This window comes from Mastigoproctus giganteus, chromosome 1 (assembly GCF_048544385.1).
Source record: "Mastigoproctus giganteus isolate SK-2022 chromosome 1, ASM4854438v1, whole genome shotgun sequence".
Lineage (NCBI taxonomy): Eukaryota > Metazoa > Arthropoda > Arachnida > Uropygi > Thelyphonidae > Mastigoproctus > Mastigoproctus giganteus.
The window spans coordinates 241,228,209-241,251,993 of record NC_143575.1 but is presented as its reverse complement, the minus strand read 5'-3'; the positions used below and the strand labels follow the sequence as shown (position 1 = coordinate 241,251,993).

General features: G+C 40.2%; 1 protein-coding gene across 1 annotated transcript in view; it reads left to right on the top strand.

The window, feature by feature from the left end:
- The first annotated feature begins 277 nt into the window (after positions 1-277).
- Positions 278-23,785, top strand: part of LOC150091702 (retinal guanylyl cyclase 2-like) — a 48,361-nt gene continuing 24,853 nt past the window's right edge. Inside the window, exon 1 of the mRNA XM_090369336.1 lies at positions 278-833. Within this exon, the coding sequence (XP_090225462.1) occupies positions 278-833 (556 nt within the window). The remainder of the gene's footprint in view (positions 834-23,785) is intronic.

The following is a 23,785-nucleotide window of genomic DNA, read 5'->3' as shown; positions in this document are numbered from 1 at the left end:
GTCGGTGTCCAATCAAATGTCAGTAGGAGAGATCCCCGCCAACGGAGGAACTAACGGGGATGATTCTACTGCGGAACAGCGGTGTCATGCTGTGAAAGATCATTTCCGAAGATCATCGTGCGCTCTTTAAAGATAAAACAACTCACGTGCTATGATTTCGAGAGAAATAAACGAACTTTACGTACTTTTGACCTTGTTGACATGCAACAGTTTGCCGATACGGAGTCACGAAAGCAATTTCGTATCGTTCAGCATAGTGGGGATAGCTCGTAATGTCATGTGCGCTCACGACACCGAGATATTCGATAACGCGGAAAAGAAGGCGATGCAGCATCCGTCCTTCCGGAGGCTGCGAGAAGACCTTGACCTATCCGTTCGGTCCATTTCGATATCCGACAGCTGCGGAAGCTTGGGTATTCAGTCGGTGGTGAGTGCGGTGATAAATCCACAAGTTCGCGCAATTGTCGGAGAGGTGGCCGACAATGCGTGCGAGGCGGCCGCTTCCTTGTGCGCTATCCATCGGAAGCTGTTCGTATCGTCCAGTTGCTCCTCGCGCACTCTTTCCAATAAGGTCATTTACACGACGTTTGCCCGAACTGTCCTGTCGGATTCTGCTACGGCGCAAGCGATAGCGGGCGTCGTTCAAGAATTTCGTTGGAAATTTTCTGTGATGTTGGCGGTGGCGGAAGATGGGTGGTTACGAATCGCCACGCTCACGGATCGTGAACTTAGGAAACGCGGGTTTATTGTTCGAGCGTTTTTGGTGTTGCCCATAAATGCGACCAAGGAAGATATTGAGGGTCGGCTCACCGGCATTGTGCCTCCCATTAAAGGTAAGTTACGGACAGAGTTTACTTTATCATCAGAAAGAGAGAGAGAGAGAGAGGGAGAGAAAGGGGGGATAAAACGAGAGATGGAAAGTACAATAGAGCGAGATAGACAGAATGAAGAAATAATGAAATAAAATGGGAAAAATTAAGTGAAAATGAGAGAGAATAAGAAAAATTGAAAGAACGCGATGAAAAGAGAGAAAAATAGAGAGAGAAAGAAAGAGAGAGAGAAGGCAGAAGGGAATAAAGAGAGAGAGAGAGACAATAACAGAGAGAGAGAGACAATAACAGAGAGAGAGAGAATGAAGAGATATACAGAATAATAGAGAGAGAAAGAGACTGAGAAAGGCGGAAAGAAAGAGTGAGACACGGAGCGAAATGAAGAGAGAGACAGAATAGAGAAAAAGAGAGAACGAGACAGAGGTAGATGAAATGAAAAGATAGTGTGTTGCTGTTTTTGTTGTTGTTGTTGTTGTAGGGTTTCAGAAGCATCAGCGACTGAGGCCATGTTGTTCCGTGTATATTGTCTGTAAATTGCGAGTGTTCTGAGTTTGATTTTCTGTTTGTTGGATGAAACACCCGAGTTTCCGGAGAGGGGGGGGAACCATGCTATCCTCTCTCGAAACTGACTAACTCAGCCACGTTTTGAAAAAGACCAGTAAGAGTTCCCCTCGTCGTCGACGAAACTGAAACCTAGGTTTTTTCCAGCCAGTGTGTGGGGATGGGAAGAGAACAGCAGACGTAGACAGAGAGAGAGAGAGAGAGAGAGAGAGAGAGAGAGAGAGAGAGAGAGAGAGAGAGAGAGAGAGAGAGATAGAATGAAGAGACAGTGAGAGACAGAATGATCAGGTTGTGAGAGACAGAGAGAATGAAGAGAGAGAGCGGGAAAGAGAAAAATAGACAGAGAGAGAGAGAGAGAGAGAGAGAGAGAGAGAGAGAGAGAACGAAGAGATAGACAAAAATAATAGAGGGAGAAATAGAACGAGAAATAGAAAGAACACTAGAGAGAGAGATAGACGGAATAATGAAGAGATAATGAAAGAAAAAGAGAAAAATGAAGCGAAAATGAGGAAAAGAGAGAGACAGATACAGAGAAAGAAAGAACGAGATTGAATGAGAAGATAGACAGAACAGCAGAGAGAGAGAGAGAGAGAGAGAGAGAGAGAGAGAGAGAGAGAGAGAGATGAAAAGAACAATAAAGAAGTAGGTAGAATGAAGAGATAGTGAGAGAGAGAAACCGAGAAAGCCAGAAAGAAAGAGACACAGAGAAAAATGAAGCGAGAGAGAGAGAGAGAGAGAGAGAGAGAGAGAGAGAAGAGAAGCGAGAAATAGAAAGGTTAAAGAAAGAGATTGATGAAATGACGATATAGTGAGAGAAAGAGGGAATAAGAGGCAATGAAAGGGAGAATAAATCAAATTTCTGTTCATACTCCGAGACGACCAAACGGTCAGAGGAGTTCACAAGGTAAATAGAATATAAGAAACAGCACCGTATTTAGCAGTCACAGGCTTGAACCCCGGTCACTCAAGACACGTGTACTTATGCACCCGCATGCGCGCGCGAGAGATAGAGAGAGAGATTATCTCTCTCTCTCTCCATCTCACTAAGCAGGAGAGACAAGAAGGGAAAAGCTAGCTACTGGAATCAATGCAAATGAGGTTAGTAGTGGTGCTCCTGGTGAGTTTTTTTCTTGAAAGTTGGCTGGGCCACTTACTGCTTTCATTACTTCAAGGTTTCAGAAGGTTCCCAGAAGATCTGATTGTTTGAACGAGCAGCTCCTGATATTGGCGCCAAAGCCCCCTGTTGTACGAAAACAATTCTTCGCGCAATTATTAATATTTAGCCGAACAAACGGTACTGGAAATAATAACGGTTACCTTGAGGAATATCAGCGCTCTTCTCGAACATATTTTATTCATTTAGATTAAAACTGATTCGTAATCTCTTTTAGAAAAGTGAGTCGCGTCATTTCAAACGATGACGTGATTCTCTCGTCACTTACGACATTTTTTCTCGCCTCATTGTCGCGCGCGTGTGTGCGCAGCCGATCAGCAAAATTTCTTTTTGCGCAAGATGTCGGGAAAGCATGAACGAAATAAAAAATACGAATACTGTTGGGCCTAATTGAATCTCTGAAGAGCGCCATAAAAGACAATAAAGGATGTGCCTAAATTATTCACCCGATTAAAGCTCGATTAAAATTTTATCGTGATATCTGGGGATCGAGGAGGAAGTGGAATGGGTCCATCGTGGCCCATCCATCGGTTAGGAAATTTATTATTGAGGGAATCACGCACACGCAAGCTCCAGAGGTGGTGCCTCATCTTGCTGATGGAACACGTGGCTGCATATCTTCCAGCTGAGGTGCTGCGTGCAATTCGAATATTTCTAGGTCATTTGCGAAGTTCACAGTGTTTTCGTGGAAGAAAAATGGACTAATCACCTGGCCGGAGGATAGTGCGCACCAGACTTTACACTTGTTACTATTCCGAAACTTTATCTGCAGAAACACTAAGCCTACTTGCTCCTTTCTGGTGCAACACACTGCCGGTTTCTTGAAACTGTTTCAACCCTCGCCTCGTTGATTGTCCTGTAGGTGGATCTTTCTGTTCCAGTTGACAATGTCTCTTTACAGTCACTGAAGAGTTAGCATCCCACAGCCCCAACACGCACTCACATTGATTTTTCCTGCACTGTCTCCAATTTAATGCTGTACTATTTGAATGCTTTCTGGAATCAAGGCTACCAACCGCATGAGGAAAAAACTCATTGAGTTGCTTTGATAACTGCAGCAAACCAATTTAAGATACCTATTACAAAATTTAATCGAGCTTCGATTAATCGAAACATGACCAATATTTTATTATGCACATCCTGAATACGAGGATGCTCTCATAATTATGGCAAAGGGTTTTGCTTAGCTCAATTGTTGCCTTCCTTAATACAACAGTATAAATTCCATCCACCCCATATTCCTCTTTTATGTCCATCCTCAACAATTTCTCCTCCACTTTCCTTTCAGTTATCCCAAAGTCATTTAGCTCCTCGTTAAGATTTGATAAACTTCTGGCGTTCCCTTCCCTAAAGAATTCAATCCTCATGTGTGAAGATAGATGCAAAATACCTATTCAATTTGTCCGCAATCTGAGCAGGGTGATCAACAATTAACTCATAGACATAAAGTGGCAAATTTAAGCAAAGAAGACATTGCTCTTTTTTTTTTTGTATTCTTCTCCATTGACTTCTCATAATCTTCCTTGGCTTGCCTAACCTCCTTTGAGACTTTATTACAGATTAATTTATATCTACCATAGGATTCTGTATCACGAGATAATTTATATGCATCTCATGCACTTGTCTTCTCTGTCACGTGTCTCAATAGTTCATCTGACATCCATTTAAGTCCAAGCCTTGAAAATTATTTCTTTGTTAGTTAGTCCCACTGCACACAATTTAAAAAACTGTCTGAGACCTCTGTAGTCGCCCTTACGAAAGCAAAAGCCTTTCCATTTACCATTGACAGCAGCGTTGTCTTTAATTAAATTCTCCTTAGTATACTGTGATCGCTTCCACCCAGTGGGTCTTATACCTGAAGATTATTAATGCATCAAGAATCACTGCTGATAACTAGATCAAGAGTATTACTTCCTCTTGTTGCTTCTCTAACATGCTGCTGTAGAAAACAGTTATCCAATATATCCAGCAAAGTCTTGCTAGTCTGTGAGTGATCAATCCACGAATTAGAGTCAACATCTGGAAAATTAAAATCCTCCATTATGAAACATTTTAATTTGGTGGCTCGCTCTTCTCTGTATGGCTGTTGATATACTCATCACCATCATTAGGCCTACAACACACTCCTGCTCTCAATTTTGTTTTCCCAGTGCTTATATCACACCAAACTGACTCAACATTGCACTCGTCACCTATGTTTACTGGATGTATTGTATTAGATTTAATATGTTTCTTAACTAAGAGAATAATCTACCTCTGGACTGCTCCTGTCCTGTGTCCGTCCTTCCCAGTTCATTTGTCCTCCCCATATCAAATTCAAATTCAGCATCCCTTATGTCTGAGTGATACCATGTCTCCGATATCCCCCCCCTACAATGGCTTCATTTGATGACTTAATGAGTGGTCCAAATTCAAAAAAAAATTATTTACAATGCTCCTAGCATTCATGTATATGCAGGTATATACGCACATATTCTTACTCTTAGTTGCCCTAACAGCCGGGGCATTTACTTGTTCCATGATGACCCACAGCAGGGATTGAAATTCCCGACGCCTTGCTTTCCAGACTGCTACATTTTCCAATAGAAGCATTCTGGTTAAATTATTATTCTGTGTATTACCCAATGTTATCAGTTTTCCGACGCCTATCACTACCTCGATAGCTCAGCAAATATTCTTCCACCCCTTCTATTCAAGTGTGTTCCATCCCTGTAAAAACAGTCTCTGATGTTAACAAGGACACATCACGCCGAGGAAAAATTCTACCCAATGAGCCTTGCGCAATCTCTCCATGGCCGAATTGTGGACAAGGCTCTCAACGTATACTCCCTCCTATCGTGTCTGGGCAGGAATTGCAGACACTTTCAATTCTAACTCGCGACTTTTTTCCAACGTTATTTGTTAAGTAAGTCCGCAGATCTCTTACTCTTAATATCATTGGTGCCAACGTGTACAACAACATCTCCTTTTGTGCCCTTAAAAAGATGACGTATTCTCTACAACGTCATCTACTTTTGCCATGACAGAAATCCAGAAAATCTAGATTGCTGCCATGTCCTAGCCTAGTCCTATTCCACATATCCTTCTTGCACAACCACTCCAGTTGAACAGGTCCACTCAGGTCCACTCCACGAACAGGTACACTCAGGTCCACTCCAGGAACAGGTCCACTCAGATCCACTCCAGGAACAGGTACACTCAGGTCCACTCCAGGAACAGGTACACTCAGGTCCACTCCAGGAACATGTACACTCATTGGCGTTTCCCTGACAATAGAGTCAATGGCAATAACTAGTTCCCGTGGAACTAGCGCATTCTGACTTGAATATTGCTGCCGTGTTGTCTGATGCGCAAGGGTAAGCTCATGTTGAGTTGGCGAGCTTAAATCTTGATAGGCCACTTTAATTCATTCGAGGGCATCTACCGTACTCTTCAAACTCTTAAATGCTCATCAGAATGCTCAGTTGGCACCTAATTTCTTCGCATTCTGTGCACCTAGCACACACAAAGACATCCTCATTGGCCGGACCATGTCCTGTTGAGGAAAGTCCAGCAAACATTGTACAAGTTGCACATTTTGTTAGGTCATGATTGTTAGGAGACTCTGCCCTTCGGTTCTCCACCCAGCCACAGCACTCCTGCTGCTTTGTGCTCGTTGCTTTACTGCTGCTGCTGTACTCTGGGGAATGATTTCCGTTTAAATACATTTTAATTAATTTAATGAAAATTAATAAGATTAATAAATTTAATTGATTAATTGACAATAAGTGCAGTGATACGTTATTACGCTATCCAGTTTTACGTTATACCTTTGCCCTCGTGGTTCGCACAGTTGGTAGAATCGCCGTCCTCCCCACACCGGGTGGAAAAGACCAGATCCCGTGGATGACAGGAGGAATTTTTATGGGTATTTTTCAAACCGTGGCTGAGTTAGTCGGTCTTAGGCAAGGGTGCGTGGCTTTTTCTCCCTGAAACTCTGGTTTTTCGTCCACAGAAGACACGCAATTTTATACAATCTTATTGAACGTGATTAAGACTATTTAAACTATTTGTAAAACTCAATTTAATATGTTAATTATTCAAAAAGACGGTAAAAATGTCCAAAATCTTATCCGTTTCCACGATTAAAAAATTCTGCTTTCTGGCACTTATGATCTTGTACATGGCATTAATCTGGTTGCTTCAGAATAATGAAGAAAAAGGGGAGATGGAACAAATATTTCCTGAGATAGAAGGTATATAAGAGGCTTCCTAAACGGATGTCTGATATCAGTTTTCTGTTATAGCTTCCCAGTGAATTATAAAATAAAACTGACTAGAACCCATTTATGGAGAAAATTGAACACGACAATATCGTGTTCTTTTATTCAATCCATTAGCTCTATTATATAAGGGGAGGAGAATTTTTCCACTAAGAAACGAAAAAAAAAGAAAAAATGAAAACAAGCAGGTTGCGGAAGACTTAACCAAGGTCACTTTGATGTTAGGTAACGTTAGATATGTGACTAGATATGAGTGCGTATAATGCAGATAACATAAATAAATGATTTTTTGAGAGGGTGGTAAAAATTGCAAGACTGAAAGTCTTGTAAAAGTATTATTTTATATAGGAGAAAAAAAGGGAACATTATTATTATTTATACAAACTTATTGAATACCATACCATATACCACATGTCATATTAAATTATACAGGATGGATTTAGTTTTAAGGAATATAAATGACCAAACGAAGAACAGAAGCGACGAGTTTAAAATAGGAAAAATGGTTCTAGATACAGATAGATACAGCCCCTTAGGAACAGGTACACTCATTGGCAAAAAATTGGAAATATTTTGCAACGGGAGTCAATCGATAATTAAACTTACGGTATGTAAAGCCAAGTTGTCATATGGTGTGATCACGAGTTCCTTGTTGTCAGATAGGCACTGTTTCGCTTTTCCTAGGGCTTCTTAGTCGATCTGATCATGGGGAAGACAGGTGATTCAACTGGAGTGGTCAAGAACGGACTGAACAGTGGAAAAAGATCATGTGGTCTCACGGGTCTCGATTTACACTTTTTTTGTACCAATGACAGAGCGAAAATGTGGTCTGATCCTCATGAAGTCATGCATTCAAACTGCCTCGTGTCCACCAGTCCAGTGAATGGAGGTGGTACCACGGTATGGATATGAAGTATATTCTGTTGGTACGGATTCGGTTCGCTCATACCGTTAGAAGATCGTGTTACCTCTTATGAATATCATATTTAAAAAACTTCATCCAGCAGTGCTTATTTTTACCAGGATTGCGATGGATTCTTTCAAGACGACAACTGAACAATCCACTGTGCAAATGTTGTATCTCAATGGTTTGAGGAACATTACCAAAATCTCCAACATCTATTCTGGTTGGATAATTCTCCATATCTGAATCCAACTGAGAATGTCTGGGATACGTTAGATTTGGTTTGGTGGATGTTATGCAGCTATAGGAATTATATTTTTAATTATAAATGTAATAGTTCTTATTAGATAAGTGAGATATTCAAATTTCTTCCCAATATACATATTGTATAGAAAATAATCCTTAGCTCTTGTGGTAGTAGTAAGATTTTAGGCACATCTGGACTGAGACCATATTGTGCAGTACACATTATGTCTCTAAATTGTGTGTGTTCTATGGACGATTTGCCTGTTTGCTGGACGAAAAACCCTTTCTTCCAGAAGAAAAACCATGCAGTCCCTGCCTGAGACCGACTAACTCAGCCACATTGTAAACAATGTCCATTTCCTCATTGATCAAAGCCTATCGACGGGATTCGAACTCAGATCTTTCTCATCCGGTGTGGGTAGTACGTGAATATATCAAGTGTGATAACCAAGGGAGCCTCAGTTCTTGGATCTTCCTATCGCATTGAGAGTTTATATAACAGCCGAGTGTTGCATTGTAGCCTTTAGCACTTTGAGAAATGCTGTTGTAGCAAAGGTTGACAACGCGAACAAACTAAGAAAAGGACAGTAAGTATGAAAGATAGTGAAGGAACAGATAATAAACATATAGAAGTATAATAAGGTTTTCATTCATATTCCCGCTTAAGGTTACGAAATATATGTTTGACATTTCCAAAATTTTACCAATGTGATTATTACCAAAATTCATAAATTTACATGACTGGAGGTAGTTGATGAAATTTGATTCTGTGTGTTTGGAGATAACTGATTAGATGCAAGAGGAGATGATTTATTTGATGTGAAAGGAGGTTCGGCAAGAGGGGAGATAATTGATTGGCAGGAGAGATAGATACGTCCAGACTGAACTCATAAAGGAATAGGAGCATACTCGTATATTGAACAATCATAGTTCATTATAAAATCGTTTCATTTCATCTGCTTCGAATCACGGAACGTGATTTTTCACCTCACTTCTGTTTACAATAATATCCATCCTATTAAGCAACTTTAATAACTAGATGAAGAATTAATTCTGTAAATATTCATTTAATTGTTAATCCTGACGCTCGAAATCTATACCGCATTTTAATATCTCTGTGGGCATCCTGGAAATCATTTCAACACCAGGATGGATACTTTATTGTTTTTCTTATTTCTTCCCGTGCAATAGAGATTTTATTTAAAACAGTTTTCAGTAAGAAATCCATTAGTTAGAAACTATTACTGTGCTTCCAGCATTTCAAAGTGCCCTCCGCTGTTTATAGAGTACTTAAATTGTTCTTGTTCAGCTTTAGAATTCTCTTTATGGCCGTTTCATCCGAGTAATATCTATCCTTTACTACATCCAGGTATTTCACGCTACGGACAAAAATTATTTTTTGTTCATGGCTTTGAAACTTCTTATATTTTTTATTCCCTTATCATTCAATTCAGTAAGAAACCAGCCAAATAAATAGCTTTAATAACAATAAAATACCAAAATACTTTACATAATAGTTAATATTAATTAGTAAGGAGAGAAGCAAACTGATTGTACTTTTGCAAAAAAATAAATAAATAAATAATAATAAACAACTTCATATTATTCCCATTGTCAAAAAGTGCCTATCCAATTTCTTCTTGAACTTGACCAAACTCTCCTTCCAGACAACTTATTCCAATATTCCACAACAGGTAGGATCTAGCCGACAGTTGCTCCCTCATATTTTATAGTTGTGCCCTCTGGTATCCTACTTAAGCTGTATGTAATCGATGAGAATTGTTTTTATTCCCAAGTTTCGGGTTTCCTTGATGGCCGGGTGGGTATCTAGTTGAACTCAACACTTTTATGATGAATCTAATTGTGGTCTTTACTTTCATTTGCTGCAAGAATTACTGGCAAGCGATATCAGAAGCTTGCGCTCAGGGTGGTGAACTTGGGTTTAGTACAATTAAATGATTGTCAATGCTGATATGATGCTGTGCGATTTGTTCAATCACCTTGATGATAGTAATTGAATATTAAGTGGTGAATCATACAAGGATGGTTGAGGGAGTTACAAGAGTATAACATTTGTTAACATACAAAAGATGTGTATGTTTATCATTAGATATTGTTTGTTCTACGTTGCTAACTTGCAACTAATGGTAATAATTGTAAATAATGTTGAATTTAATTCTGTTACATTGTAAATTGTTCACTAGTATCTTCTAAATATCTTCTAACTTGTTTCTGTTCTCTATTTAAACCCTTTTTTCCTGTTTAAGGGGATATCTCCTTCTCCATCTTCTTCCCCTTTCTTTCTATCCTCTTTCCTTTCCTACCAGTACCCATACTTCTCCTTCTATAAACTTTTCCTTTCCTTATTTACATTGAGGTCTCCAGCTTGCCTGGACACCTCAGTAAGAGTTTTCTCGATAGTAGAGCCTGGTTGCCTCCAAGTGGCTTGGTATGGGAGTCAGGGGGCAGGAAACCGGGTGTTCCCTGTCCTCTGGCTGTGAAATGTCAGGCGCCGGCACACAACACGATCGCCATTTATACGATCATACTTTGAATATTTTGTGCCCTCTGGTTCTTGCCTCTTTCACCAGTGAGAATATTCATCCTTCATTCATTTATGATTCTCCATTAAGGCCTTATACATTCAATCATTATTGAGTCTTTAAGAAACTATAAAAAACCAAAACGAATTTCAAAATACTTTTAAAAGTGCGAATAAAGAATAAGAAAATAATTCTTAATTTATTTGACGAAAGTTACGTTGTTGTGGCTAAAAGAAAGAAACAAAAAGTAAAAATATAAATTATTTTCATATAAACAGCTCTAAAAAAGGATAATATATTATGTGTTAATCTCTCTTTTCTAATAAGACACTTAATTTCAGGATTATTTTATAATTTATTTTCTCATTTAAAGTTTGCATTATCACACGTGAGTCGTAATAATACCTTTCATAAAAACAACACCATAATTAATTACAAATAAATGATATTTAAGTATTATAAATTTTTCACTGAAACAATTAAACAAAATGTTTAATTATTATAGTGAAAGTTAATTCTTACTGCTGTTTCCATTTGCCTGTGATGTTTCACGTCGACACAAATAAAATAATTTAGTGGCTCCCTCTGCCTGTAATTTTCCATTATTTACTATACTAATTATTTTAAACAAATTGTGGCTCCCTCTATCTATAATTTCCTATAAAAGTCATTTATTTTCACAATTTGATGTTATTTCGGTTCATATAAATGATGCGTTTATTTAGAACACTGATGATTTTAAAGAAATTGGGGAATATATTTAAACTTTGCATGTTTTGAGGTTGGGGAATTTATATGCAATAAACTTTGCATGTTTTGAGGTTATGGCTAACTGCCAAATTTTAGAAAGAAACGTTTCGAAAACTCCAATAATTTGCCACGTGGTCTTCAAAACCAGTACAGTTACTCGCTGGGTAGACATTATTAATGTAACGCTACACCTACATTTGCCCTGTAGTAATTCATCAGAAATAGCAACTGATTCGAATGGAAAACATCTTCGTAGATGTAATCGAAGCCCTTCGTTGTAAGCATGCAGACCAGACCATCAAAACAACATCATTGGCGGTTCGGGATTTTAATTAATAACTTCAGGCTGATTATCATAAATGCGATGTGTGTGAATTTGTAGAAAGTGGAATGGTGGCTACTCGATGGGTTCAAGACGTTTCATCCACTTTATTGAAAAAAACAGATAGACGTACACAAGAATGAAAAAGAGTTCTTTTTCTTTCAATTTTAGGATAAGGAAAATATTGTGAATTCATAAAACGACTGTCTGAAGTAACATTTCCGTTGAAAATAAAATGGTCCAGCAATACCGTTCTCAAAGCAAATTCTTGCCAGGACAACAATACTTGGATAGTTTAATCCCCCCCTTCAGTTTGGATACTGCGGTGTTCAGTGACCACATAAACATAATTGTCTGTTAACATGTTTTGGAAACTACCCCATTTGCTCCAATTATCCAGGACGCCAATGCGCGAAAACAAACGAAGAAATATCTTCTCAACCGTTAATCCATAGATGGTCCTACAGTGCTACCATGTTTTGAATTACTACGAAAAAAAATATTTTTATCAGAATATATACTGCAAGAATTTTTAGATTATCCGGTTACAGATAAATCTATATATAACACTCTACTGGCTATTTTAATGTGATGTGATGCGTCCACAAGGACAGTTGATTCGGTGGACTATCGAAGATCATGGATAGCAAACATTGTCACTGTTGAAAGATTGCTTTTGAATCACCTAATTTCTAAGAAGATCCCTTACCTAATAAAAATGTAGGCAAAGAGAGGTCCTTTGAAGCCATTTAAAATCATCCTTCACTTTGGATATTGCGGTGTTCAGTGACCACACACAAACACAATTGTGTCGGTTAACATGATCTTGAAAATTGATTGTCCCATCTGACTCTTACATCTTACAGATTTATTATCTTAACTTTCTGTCCCAGGAAAATAATGGAGACAGTGGCTAAAGAGTTAATCCAGGACCATCTAGACTGGCGTGCAATTATACTTCAGTCGCAGCATGGGTTTTTTAAGGGTAGATCTTGTCTGACCAATTTGATTGGATACTAGGATGTAGTAACAAAGGAATTGGATACAAAAATAATTTTGATATCATATACTTGAATTTCAGGAAAGCTTATGATATTGTTGCACATGTGGCATTAAGAGAAAGATACTGATATGGATAAAGGGGCGGTTGAGTGGCAGAGACAGAGAATGGTTATCGATGGACACTGCTCTTCAGTGGACTAATGTTATTGGTGGGGTCCTACAGGGTTCGGTTCTAGCCCATTCTTTTTTTCTGTATTTATTAATAATATTTATGAAGGTATATCAGCTTAATGGATAAGTTTTCGGATGATACAGAGTATAGCAGGAATAAAGGAATGCTACTGCAACAAAATCTAGAAAATTTGGAGCCTCCGTAGCCAGGTGGGCAGGAGCAGCAGTGCGTAGCACACGCTTCTTGATTAGACCGGGGTTCGAGCCCGTGACCACCAAATATGGAGGATGCGGAAAGGTCAGTGAATGACCACCGCATATCCCCGGAGCAATATGGCCTTAGTTGCTAATGCTCTTAAAAACCAAATAACAAACAAACAAACTAGAAAAATTAGGCAGATGGGTTAAAAATGGCAATTAAAGTTTAACATTCACAAATGTAAGGTACTGCACATGGGCAACAGTAGTTCTAGATTAACATACTTCACATATGAAGAACAGTGCAGACAAGCTGTCAGGATAGTTAATGGAATTTTGGCAATGATGTACAGGAATTTTGCTAGAAGGGATAAGAATGTGATTATCCCATTGTATAAGGCAATAATCAGGCCACATCTTGAGTATTGTACACACGTCTGGAGCGTCTCCGTAGCCAGGTGGGAAGGAGCAGCAGTGCGTACCACACGCTTCTTGATTAGACCGGGGTTCGAGCCCGTCACCACCAAATATGGAGGATGCGGAAAGGTCAAGGAATGACCACCGCATATTCCGGAGCAATATGGCCTTAGTTGCTAATGCTCCTAAAAACCAAACAACAACAACAACAACAACAACAACAACAACACGTCTGGAGGCCTCATTTTAGGAAGGATGTAGATTTGCTGGAACGCTTACAGAGATGGCCAGTGAGATTGGTGAGGGGAAAAAGTGGGTGCTGTTTCCACGAAAATATGCAATTCTGCAAATAGCAGTGTCTGGCGAGATGATCTAATTGAGGTGTTTAGGGCTTTGAATGGATTGAGAAAATTCAGTGCAGATGAGATTCCTTCTCTTTCTCAGACTATATACATGATTTGTCTGCGCGGGTAGCACAGTAGTATCGTCACCGTCCTCCCCACACCGGGTGGAAAAGGCCTGGGTTCGAATCCCGTCGATGACGCGAGGAACTTTAATGGGCTTTTTTCACTCCGTGGCTGAGTTAGTCGGTCTCAGGCGTAGATAGCAAGGTTTTCCTCCCCAGTAACTGGGGTTTTTTCGTCCAGCAAAACAGACAAATCGACCATAGAACATACGCAATTTACAGACGCAAATACGGGTTAATGTATTTAATTACGGGCAACCCTAAAATAATAATTTGATTTTTTAAAATTTGATACACATGAGGTGGCATAAATTCAAATTGAGGAAGGATGGTTGCAGAATAGATGTGAGGAAGTTTGCTTTCAGCTAACGGGTTGTTGATTTCTGAAACAAGCTTCCACCCGTTGTTGTGGAAGTGGATATTTTGAATAAATTCAGAAAGTAGTAGACAAACTATTGGAGGGGATGGATGAGTGAAATGGGATTTTATTATTTTTTTTGTTTGGCTGATGCTTACTTTTCATCATTTTCCACTACTATTAAAAACATAAAGAGGAAAAATCTCAAACTCAAACTATTATATTAGGGCCAACCATAATTTCTTATATATGCCGGTATACACTGATGAGCCAAAACATTATGATCAGCGAGTCGTAATGCAAATCGAAGCAACTGCAGTCGGGACATGGTATAAAAAAACCCCTGATACTGAGTTCCGTTAAGCAGTGTTACTCTTGTTCTTCAGCTGGGAAGGGCACCGGACTTAAGGGAGTTTGACAAAGGCCAAATTGTAATGGCCAGACGACTGGGTCAGACATATCCGAAACGGCACGGCTGGTGGGATGCTCATGGTCATCCATGGTTAGTACTTACCGAAAGTGATCCGAGGAGAGGAAAAGCCACGAACCGCCGGCGAGGTTTGGACGACTACGGCTCATCGATGCTCGAGGTGAGTGAAGGCTCTTACGGATGGTACATGGCAACAGAAGGGTCACTGTGACGCAATTCACCGGTAATTGAAATGCTGTGACGGGAGTAATGTGTCACAACACACAGTACATCGAACCCTGCTGAAAATGGGGCTCCGTAGCCGCAGGCCGCTCCGAGTGCCCAAGCTAACCACGGCTCACCGGCAACAGCGCCTACAATGGGCACGTGAGCATCGAAACTGGACCTTGAGTAATTGAAAGAAGATATCTGGTCCGATGAATCACGTTTCCTGTTGCACCATGTGGACCGGGTACGTGTGCCTCATTTACCAGGGGAAGTGATGGAGCCTGGATGCACTGTGGAACGAAAACAAGTCGGCGGCGGCGGTGTCATGCTTTGTTCTACTAAGATACCTTGGGTCCAGTCATCCATGTGCCGTCTGACGTCTACCACGTACCTAAACATCCTTGCTGACCACACAGTTTTGTTCCACGGTTTTGTTCACTACACAGTTTTGTTCCCACGAATCCCCTTCGTGCGGTCACTGTGCCCGCAGTGGTCATGTTTTCTCTGAGTGCCCTCATAAGGAAGAGGCGGCTTGCTGCGTAAACTGCAAGCGACGTAAACGGGAGTACAGCCATTCTGTAAAGGACAGTGAATGTCCTGAATATAAAAGAGCATTAGAAACCGCAAGAATAAGGACCGCTTATGAGTAATTTGACTCATTACTCTGTACATAATGTAAACAACACCACCTCTCTAAACGGTTCTACGCCAGTTTCGTCTGTGAGGGAGAAAGACCGTCTGAGGATTATGCAGATAAATGGGCAGCGATCTCGGGCAGTAGCTGACGAGATTAGGCTTTCTGCCGAGACAAATTGTATCGACATTGTCGCTATACAAGAGCCTTATTTTGCACTCGTCCAGTCTGGACCACAGTCTAAAATCCTGGGTTACTCGTTAAAAATGAGAATAATACAACCCGTTGACCAGAATCCCAAATCTTGTATATTAATTCTTAATGACTCTTTAGACATCACGGTTATTCATGGATTTTGCACTCAGTTCTCTACCTGCGTTCTTGTCACACACTCCGTAATGAATTTTTACTTAATTTCTCTCTACTGCCCTCCATCGGAGGACTTTAATCACTCTCTTGCTTACCTAGAGACTGTCATAAATACTTTGGGACCGAACAGCAATATATTGATCTCATCGGACGTCAACGCAAAATCAAACTTTTGGCACAGCTCTTCTACAGATGCACGTGGCCTTCTCTTGGAGGAGTTCATAATTAATCATTGTGTTTCAATTCACAACAAGCCTAATCACCCTCATACTTTCTCAAGTTATGCAGGAGAATCTAATATAGATATAACGATGACAAACTCTCACTTCGATTTGCGGCTTACTGACTGGACCGTGTATACGGACTGGTGCACCAGTGACCATAGAGTCATCTATTATATGCTTTCCCCTGATTCTACCGTTCCATCTTCACACACTTTCTCACAGCCAGAATTAATAAGATTTTCCATCAGAAACATTGACTGGAATGCTTTTGACTCTTCCATTCTTCTGGACCTTGACGAACAGAAACTTGCTTCTTTTGAAACCTCACCTATTTCTCATCAAGTGAACTATATTCAAAATGCTATAATAAAAGCGTCATATAAGTCTTCTAGGAAAAAGAGGGTTAACCAGAAGACGTGCTCATGGTGGACGCAGGAGTTATCGCAGTTAAGAAGGGAAGTTCATCGAGCCCGTAGGTACTACCAAAAGCATAGAGACTGGCCCCAAGCCGACGTTAATCGTTTTTACCAGCAGTATTCTTCTTTGAGGAAAAGCTACGTGAAGGCCATTGCCTCTCGAAAGCGCGAAACGTGGATGAATTTCGTTCACACCTCTGGAAATGCTAACCCTTGGGGTCTTCTATACAAGATTGTAAGAGGAAAAACCTCTAGTTCTAATATATTTGGCTCAATTGTGGCAGACTCCGTGGAAACACTGAACTGGCATGATTCTACAAATGCAATCTTAGATGCTCTTTTTCCGTTGGATGATCCTAACTCAGACTTACCTATTCACTCTAAAATCCGATCAGACAATGAATTGTATGTGTCCTCAACAACCACCGAACCTTTTACGTTGGATGAACTGCAGGCTGTCTCCCATAAAGTTAATGTTCAGAAGTGCCCAGGACTAGATCTTATAGAAAACATTTTTATCATCAGAGTCTTGAAATTAAAACCTTACATTCTTCTAAACTTATTCAAAAGATGCCTTCAGGAAGAAACTTTTCCGGAAATTTGGAAGGTCGCTCTAGTTAAGTTGATCAGAAAGCCGGATAAGCCTCCTGGAGCGGCTAGATCGTACAGGCCGATCGCTCTGCTGGCTAACTTGGGTAAATTGCTAGAGCGACTAATGGCCATTAGATTGAATACCCTACTGGTAGAACAGGATCTGCTTTCAAGAAGTCAATATGGGTTCTGTCCCGGACGTTCCTGCGAGGATGCTCTTGTGGACTTTGTCTCTTCAGTTCAAAACTGGGTACATAAATATACCCTGGCCGTTTTCATCGACTTCGAGGGTGCCTTCGACTCCCTTTGGTGGGAGAGCGTCCTGGAGCGTCTGCGATCGGCTAGGTGTTCCAACCACCTTTACCTTTTAATCCGCAATTATTTTGCCAATAGAACCATAATAGTCAAGGCTAAACATAGCCAAGTATCAAGATCAGTATCTAGAGGGTGCCCACAAGGCTCTATATTGGGTCCTTTTACATGGAACATGGTGCTGCAGCAGTGGCTCTCCCGATATTTCGGTAACGTCAAAATAATAGCGTATGCAGACGATCTCACCATCTTGGTAAATGGTAACTCTAGGGCCGATCTGGAAAATACCGCAAATTTTGTTCTCCGTGATCTCTACGATTGGACTGTGGCCAATAAGCTTAAAATCAGCTTGTCAAAAACAAAGATGATGATTCTTGGATCAAAGTTGGATATCACTCGTCCTCCGTTGGTCAAGATCAACAACATTCGTCTCCCCATAGTTAAAGAGTACAAGGTTCTAGGAGTGGTAATTGATTCCAGTCTCAATTTTATTCCTCATTTGACAAACTTATCATCTAAAATACGTAGATTTACTGGTGCAATTGTTAGGGTGTCCCGTGTTGAATGGGGGCTCTCCAGAAAAACTTTAAGGATTTATTACAATGCAGTTTTCCTCCCTCTAATCACGTATGCTGCCGGTGCATGGTTTCACAGGGCACGGCTCAAACACTTCATTACAAAACTCGCCTCATTGCAGAGAACCATTTTGCGGTGTTTAGTTAAGGCATGCAGGACAGTCTCGACGCAAGCTCTGCAAGTACTAGCCGGAACATTACCTTTAGACTTGCAAGTTACTTATAGAGGCTTTTTATACAGACTGAAAAGGCAGATTGAGACCAAATTTCTTGGAATAACCATCAACCTTCAAGAAGATGCTAAAAGAGAAAGAAGGAGACTGTGGAACGAGTTAGTAAACATTTGGCAGTCTCGATGGGATACAGCTCCCGTTGGTGCAACAACGAGAAAATTTATACCACAAGTTTCATTTCTCCTTGATAAACGTGTTCGATTGTGGTTCTGCATGGACATATTCACGTCGTACCTGTTGACAGGACATGGATCGATGAACCAGAGTCTCCTTAGGTTCAATTTATCACAAACAGACCTCTGTTCGTGTGGATCACCAGAGAGTTGGGATCACATCTTGTTTCATTGCTCCCTGTATGACTATCTCAGACTTCCTCTTCAAGCACTTACTAATTTTCAATCAGGACAGGAGTCGTCTCTGCTTCAAAGCTCGGAGTCATTTCAGATTCTTCAGGCTTTCGCTCAAGGCGTATTTCTTCGAAGGCGTTCGGTGTCGACAGATCTCAACAGAATGCAGCACAACGGTCCTGCAGATGAATAGCTGGTTAGATCTCTTTATAATACATAAACTCAAATCCTCAAGAAATGAAATTTTCCTCGGCCTGCAGACAAAATTAAGTGCTTTCTTCCTTTTCTTTTTTTTTTTTTTTAATTTTATTTATTTTATTAATTTTATTATTTAGTTACATAAATGTTTTATTTTAATAATTTTGGTTCCAAATCCAGCACCACGGGTGATCCTTTTTTTTTTTTCTCCCTCTGGAATGGGCCCCCAGAGGATCCTGGCCTACTTTCTGACATTAGGTGGGTCAGAGTCTCTCTTGAGACAGTACGTGCTTTACATGGACTGGCCCACCTTCCCGTGGTGTGGACGAGTACCCAGAATCATCTGTCCAGGTGACTGATGCTTCTGGGTAGCCAAGCGGCCAGAACAGAACAACAAAACACACACATAATACACACAAACCGACGTCACACACATATCTGGCCCATTTGTAGTGATACTCTTCTTCACAGAGATACGAGGCGGAGTTGAACAAACGTTCTAGGAGCCGCCCTTTACATATACACATGTCCACATCCTTGCTGACCAGGTACACCCTTTCATGGCAACGGTCTTCCCCTCTGGCGGTGCCGTATTTCAGCAGGATAATGCGCCATGCCACACCGTCCAGATTGTTCGAGACTGGTTCGCAGAACATGAGGTAGACTTCCAGGTATTGCCCTGGCCTCCAAATTCCTGAGATATCAATCCCATCGAGCATCTGTGGTTTGTAACTCCAATGGAACAGCAACTCGATCTGTGGCGTCTCAGCCACGGACTTTACAGGAGCTGAAAGATCTGCTGGTTACGTGTTGGTACCAGATACCACAAAGCATCTTGTAATTTAGAAATCTTGTAGCGTCCATGCCTCGCCGAGTACGAGCTGTTTTGGCTGCACGTGGAGGACCGTCACCGTCCTCCCCACACCGGGTGGAAAAGGCGCGGATTCGAATCCCGTCGATGACGCGAGGAACTTTAGTGGGCTTTTTTCACTCCGTGGCTGAGCTAGTTTCTATCTCAGGCGTAGATAGCAACGTTTTTTCCCAAGAAACAGATTTTTTCGTCCAGTAAAACAGGCAAATCGACAAGAGAACACACGCAATTTATAGTCATAATGCATCTATGGGTATATATGTAAGAGATTACGGGTGGCCCTAATATGATAATTTGAATTTTTGAATTTGCACGTGGAGGACCAACATTATATCAGGTAGATGGGCATAATGTTTTGGCTCATCGGTGTATGTGTTATGTCTGTAAATTGCGTGTGATCTCTGGTCGATTTGCCTGTTTTGCTGGACGATAAAACCCCAGTTTCTGGGATAAGAACCTTGCTATCTACGCCTGAGACCGACTAACTCAGTGAAAAACCCATTGAAATTCCTCCCGTTCATCGACGGGATTTGAACCCGGGCCTTTTCCACCGGGTGTGTGGAGGACGGTGACGATACCACTGTGCTAAATAAAGAGTATAGAAACAATCTTCGACCATTAGAGGAATTCAAAAATGTCTATGCTAATTGTGCATTTCCGACATAACTCAGTTAACTTTAACAAGCTTCAAGAAACGTGGCAAAAATAATGAATTTACGCTACATAGAAGAGGTCACTTCGAACATCTTTTATGAATATGTTGCCATTAAATTAAAAAAATAATTAAAAGTTAAAAAGTAGCCGCCCTCACGGTAGCACGATGGTCATAATGCCCGTTCGTCCCACATTGGGTGAAAAAGACCTGGATTCCTATTCGTCAATGAAGTGAACACGTTTTATGGGCCATTTTAACCAAGTAATTGAGGGTGGCACGATTTTTCTCCTAGAATTTTGCGTCCAACTAAGGCAATTCGACAACAGAACACACTCAATTTATGGACATAACATATTGTGAGGGGGGGATGATGAATGAATATTATATAACTTATTAACTAAACTAATTATCTGCAAATCACTTCCACCCTACTGACGTTTTTAACAGTCCCGCAAAACGCAAATTTGACTGCAATTTACAGAAAATTCCAAATTCTGGATTCTAGAGTGTGTAAAGCGAAGTGTTAGCAGAACATTAAAGACACATTCATTTAAAAAAATTTACAAACCTTTAACGAGCATTAAAGACAATATTTACATAAAAGAAACAAATAATTATATACAAGCATACTAATTTCCATATACATATGTAAACCACATTACAGTATACTACACTATCACTCTCTCATCAACTGTTCTCAATTTACGAATTATTAGCATCAGTTTGTATCAGATGTATTTTACTTAATTTGAATCCTCGATGATTACTCAATCATTCTCTTACATTGCCAATTTTTTTTTATCTCTTACATCGTTAATATTTATTTCAGCTCTTATTGCTCTTTTAGAATATTTGTTTATAGCCTTTAACAAATGAAATGATTTTACAACTGGTATCCTCTTACATCAGTAATATTCACTATTAATCCCTCATTCTACCTTAATTGCTCTTTAGTTATCAGCTTAGTCATCATCTTACCATCCTTACCATCCTTACGTTATTTCATAATCATCTACTTTCATAACAAACTATCTCAACCTTAGTTTGCCAATTTCAAATTTAACTTCGTCAGAAAGAACTGTCAATCAATTTCTTACACGAGTTCAGATTATGAGTCCAAGAGTTCGGGAGTTCAATGAAGCTCAAGGGAGTTCAATGGAGTTCATGCCGGCTGATCCCACATTCCTTGCGTTCAGGCTTCCTTCTGGCTGACAGGCTTACTTCAGTTATGTGGCACTCTGGGTTTCTCCCATTTCTTGGGCACACTGCTTTACTTAGTGGAGGACAGGATGCACCATCTCAGGTAGACTATATAGGCACATGTGTACACTCTTGGCTCATTCTTTATTGGTGGGAGCTGGAACCCATGAGCGGTTTCTTCGCGAGCTACTCTTCAGACGTTTTCTACAAGTCCTACATTACCAAGCTACGTACCTCTACTCCAACCCGCACCTCACGACCTTCTCCCCTTAGACCATACCACACAGAAGTCAGATACAGACTGGCCACTCTCTCAATTTTTCTTCCCCCGAACTTTACTCTTTCCCTAAAGTTTGGAACGCCTCCCCCAATCACTCCAACCAATCCTCATTTTCTATTCCTTTCTATTTCTCAAAATAATTCTCCCAAGCTGTCTCCCTAGCGCACAAACCAACCTTTCTCTAGAAATTTCTTAATATTTCACACGCAGTATGACCCTTTCATGTTTGCCAGAAACCTCCAAAACATCCATTTTCGTTTTCATACTTTTCTCTCTAAGTATATCGAAAACACTCAAATATCAGTCAGCCTGACGCCGGTTTCTTCTGACGCGAACACTGGGCGTCCATTTATTTCTTGTTTGGTGACTTAAATCAAAGGAGACGCTTCGTAAATCCCGTTTCAGGTCCTATTGTTCTTTCCCTCAGCAACCTTTTCACGCCTATTCTCAAATGGCACCCCTTCTCTATAGTCTTAGGGTTGTGTCTGTTTGTTCTCCTGTATTATTTAAATTACTTGTTTACCTTTTGCCACTATTTGTCCATTACTAATTCCATTGTTCTTCAAACTTTAACCTTATTTGCATTTAAACTAAATATACAATCTTAATATTTACTATCTTTAATTAATACTCGGGCATTAATGCTAATTCTCACTGTCCATTGCCCTACCTAGATTTAATCTTAGCAAAACAAATATTTCTATTTTTAATTTGTAAGATCTACATCTTACAATATGTTGTGCAAGATGTCTAAGTCGGTGATGCGCATAAAATCCAACGAATATGATTACAGACTTTTCTGTCACCAAGAAATTTCTGTAGCAAGAATAGTTCTATTTTTCAAATTTTTTAAAATTTTATTGGACTGTAAATGTTTGAATGTCATACATTTGAACTTCTTCTTCCTTTGATGCCGTCTCCTATTGGAGGTTGGCGATCACCACGCGGTTCTTCTCTCTGTCTTGGGCGAGATGAAAAAGATAATCAGCTGATCTGTGAGTCCGGTTGCAGATGTTTATCAGCCAAGAAAGTTTACACTTCCCCCTCTATTACTACTTAAAGCAATTTATATTTCACATTTCTAAGGATGTGTGCCAGGTCGGCAGTTTTCCTTCTCTTCACTAATCTCAACAATCGATGTTTTCTTCCTGCTATTTTCAAGACTTCAATGTTGATGATTTTCACTATCCAAGATATTTTAGCATGCGTCTGTAGATCCCCATTTCGAAGGCCTCTATTTGTTCATGCTTGATGTTTTTAGTTTCCAAGTTTCAACTCCGTACAATAGTATGGACCACACATAGCACCAACGAATTTCAGTCTGATTGACAGATCTGGAGCTTCGTGACACAAAATTGTTCTGTATTTTGTAAAGGCATTTCTCGCAATTCTTGCTTTTATTTCTGCCTGCGCTATTTAAAATGAGTCACTCTATCTATTAGAGCTCCCCTCAATAACAGCTGGACTTGGCTTACTGGAGATTTACTCACAGTCATGTATTTGACCTTGTTGACATTGAGTACAATATTTTGACAATACAGTCCAAACGCAATTGAACGCCATCTACATTTACTGCTAATATAGCAGCTTAATCAGCTTATCGTTTGTTATTTATCAGCTGACCATTTATTTTAATTCCTTCTTTCCTTTCCACAATGCATTTTGGAAAATAACTTCAGAATAGATGTTAAATAGCATGGACGAGAGAATACAACCTGCCTTACCCCTTTTGAACAAGGCCTCCTTAGCCGAGTGGTCCAGCGCGTGGGTACATAAGTTCACGTGCCTTGAGTGACCAGGGTCCAAACCCTTGACTGCTGAATACGGTGCTGTTTCTTGTATTCTGTCTATCTTGTGAACTCCTCTGACCGTTTGGTCGTCCCGGAGTATAAACAGAAAATTTATTTATTTTATGTTTGTAGCAGCATCTACTTTCTATATATTATGGTGGGCCGTATTGATAAAAATTGAATCCCGGACGCTTTGTAGAGTCCCTCAAGTTATTCCACGTGTCTTTCAGCATACAGGAGAAGGACGGT